At 44.3% G+C, this 2,230-nt stretch overlaps 1 protein-coding gene across 1 annotated transcript; it reads right to left on the reverse strand.

The window, feature by feature from the left end:
- Positions 1 to 296: 296 nt before the first annotated feature.
- LOC121314266 (transcription factor MafA-like) lies at positions 297 to 1,732 on the reverse strand. The gene is made up of 2 exons (XM_041247329.1): positions 755 to 1,732; positions 297 to 587 (listed from the first exon to the last, which is right to left on the reverse strand). The coding sequence occupies exons 1-2, from the start codon at positions 1,633 to 1,635 to the stop codon at positions 563 to 565; spliced, it is 906 nt and encodes a 301-aa protein (XP_041103263.1). The 5' UTR covers positions 1,636 to 1,732; the 3' UTR covers positions 297 to 562.
- Positions 1,733 to 2,230: the final 498 nt, after the last annotated feature.

Below are 2,230 nucleotides of genomic sequence, written 5' to 3' on the forward strand. Positions count from 1 at the left end.
TAAAAAGTCTTGTTTTTTAAGACTCTCAGTAGGACCACATGTCTCTTTCTTTTTTAGTTTCGTGTCGTCCGAAGTTGGCAGTCCCACAAGAGGTGTTATTGACAGAAGATGCACTGTTAAATCGTATTGCTTTTTACTTATATCAAGTCCAGTATTCAAAAAAAAGAAGATCCCGATCCATTATCACATTATATATATATATATATATATATATATATATATATTATTATATATATAATATATATATATATATAATAACTTCTAATTCTGCAAGCTCTAATTTAAAACAGCTTGTGCTAAAAACACATCGAAACAAATCATTGGATTAAGACAATTGTGCATATAGTTTTTTTTTTTTCTTCTTTTTCACTCGGTCCTTTAGAATCATTTACAAGTTCCAAAAAGTGTTCGCTAAGACTTTTCAATTTAAAGGGAAAGCTCACAGTCGACTATTGCACCCAGCCGTTTCACTTTATTTTATTATTCATAGTTCTTCTTTTACTGTTTTTGAAACAAAAACGGGTTGGAGAATTACGAGGTGGGCTATATTTAATTCTAAGGTTTACATGTAGATCGATTTTGTTGACCTTGAGCAAAAAAAAAAAAAAAAGTATAAACAGTTTTAAAATTTCGTGTAAGTCTATAACAAGTTCTGTAACAAAGGTATTGCAAAAACACACAGAGAGAGAGAGAGAGAGAGAGAGAGAGAGAGAGAGAGAGAGAGAGAGAGAGAGAGAGAGAGAAACACCCTCACATGAAGAATTCGGCAGGTGATGCGCTTTTCGCCTGGTTGGATGTGAGATCCCTGCCGCTGTAGCTCCGGCTCGCCAGTTTCTCGTACTTTTCCTTGTACAGGTCCCGTTCCTTTGCCAGCCTCGCCACGTCTTGTTTGAGTTGATCCACCTGGCTCAGCAGGGTGCACTTCTCGCTCTCCAGCATGTGCCTCTGTTGGACCCGCTTATACCGACAAGACTGGGCATATCCGCGGTTCTTCAGGGTCCGGCGCTTCTGCTTGAGACGGATCACCTCCTCCTTGCTGAAACCGCGCAGCTGCCTGTTGAGCTCCCGTACTGTCATGCTCACCAACTGGTCATCAGAGAAGCGGTCCTCCAGCCGCATGTGGTGGTTATGGTGGTGGTGGTGAGTCTGATGGTGGTGGCTGGCGGCCACAGCAGAGAGTTCCTCATCAGGGAACTGCTGCCCCCTGAACCCTTCATAGCCCTGGTGGTGATGGTGGTGGTGGTGGTGGTGCGCATTGCCGATGAGGGCTTCCACGGCGTCCTCTGGGGTCAGGTTCAGGGCCTCCGGGTTGAGGTGGTGCTGGTAGTTGGGTATCCAGTACAGGTCCTCCAGCTGAGGCTTGGTGGCAGGGTTAGGGTTGTTGTTGTTGATGTTGTTGTTGTTGAACTGGTCTCCGGGGCTAGGCGAGCAGAAACTCGGGGATGAAGGCACTGAGGAACAGGGGGTGCTGATAGGGGTGGAGGACAGGGAGCCTGGCGGGAGACGGTGGCAGTACCTCTCCGACTCCGGGGGCTCCTTCTTGACCTCGAACTTCATCAGGTCGAAGTCGTTGACGTACTCAATGGCGAGGGGGCTGTTTGGCAGCTCTGTACTCATAGCGAGGTCGGAGGCCATGTCACTCCATGCAAGAGGAGTCCTTCGAGCCAACGGATAGCCTATGCGCACGCACAGCCTCTGGTTAAAAACGTATATTCAAAAATGGACAAATAAATAAATACGCTATATATTTATGTTTGATGTTTATTTATATGACCTGCCCAATTTTTTTTTTTTTTTTTTTTTTTTTAAATCACTGCTGGCAACGTATTCTCCTAGGTCAAACACAGCTCGGGTACTGCAGCTGGCGAGTGCAGTTTCTTATTATTGTTATTGTTGTTTTGTTGATTTCTTTTTCGCCGCCTTCTTTTAAAATAATAAATACATAAATAATAAATTGTCCTGTCTTTTTCTTGCGTGCAGAATAGGAGAGAGACACAATTCCACAGGAACTTTCCAGTCTTCAGTGCTGCACTCCCGGGCAAAACTTTGAACAGAAGAGCCTGGAGCACAGTCTCTTCTCAGATGGAAACAGAACCTTCTGCTGTCTCGTGAGTTTTGTTAAGCAAGTGTCACTCTTCTCTGCTTCTGGTACTAGCTGTCGTCTTTCTCCCCAGGTATACACCTACATTGTTTACGTCGTTTTAATTGCAGTGGATTGTTTTCTCCTGTT

The sequence above is a fragment of the Polyodon spathula genome, chromosome 4 (genome assembly GCF_017654505.1).
Source record: "Polyodon spathula isolate WHYD16114869_AA chromosome 4, ASM1765450v1, whole genome shotgun sequence".
Taxonomy (NCBI): Eukaryota; Metazoa; Chordata; class Actinopteri; order Acipenseriformes; family Polyodontidae; genus Polyodon; species Polyodon spathula.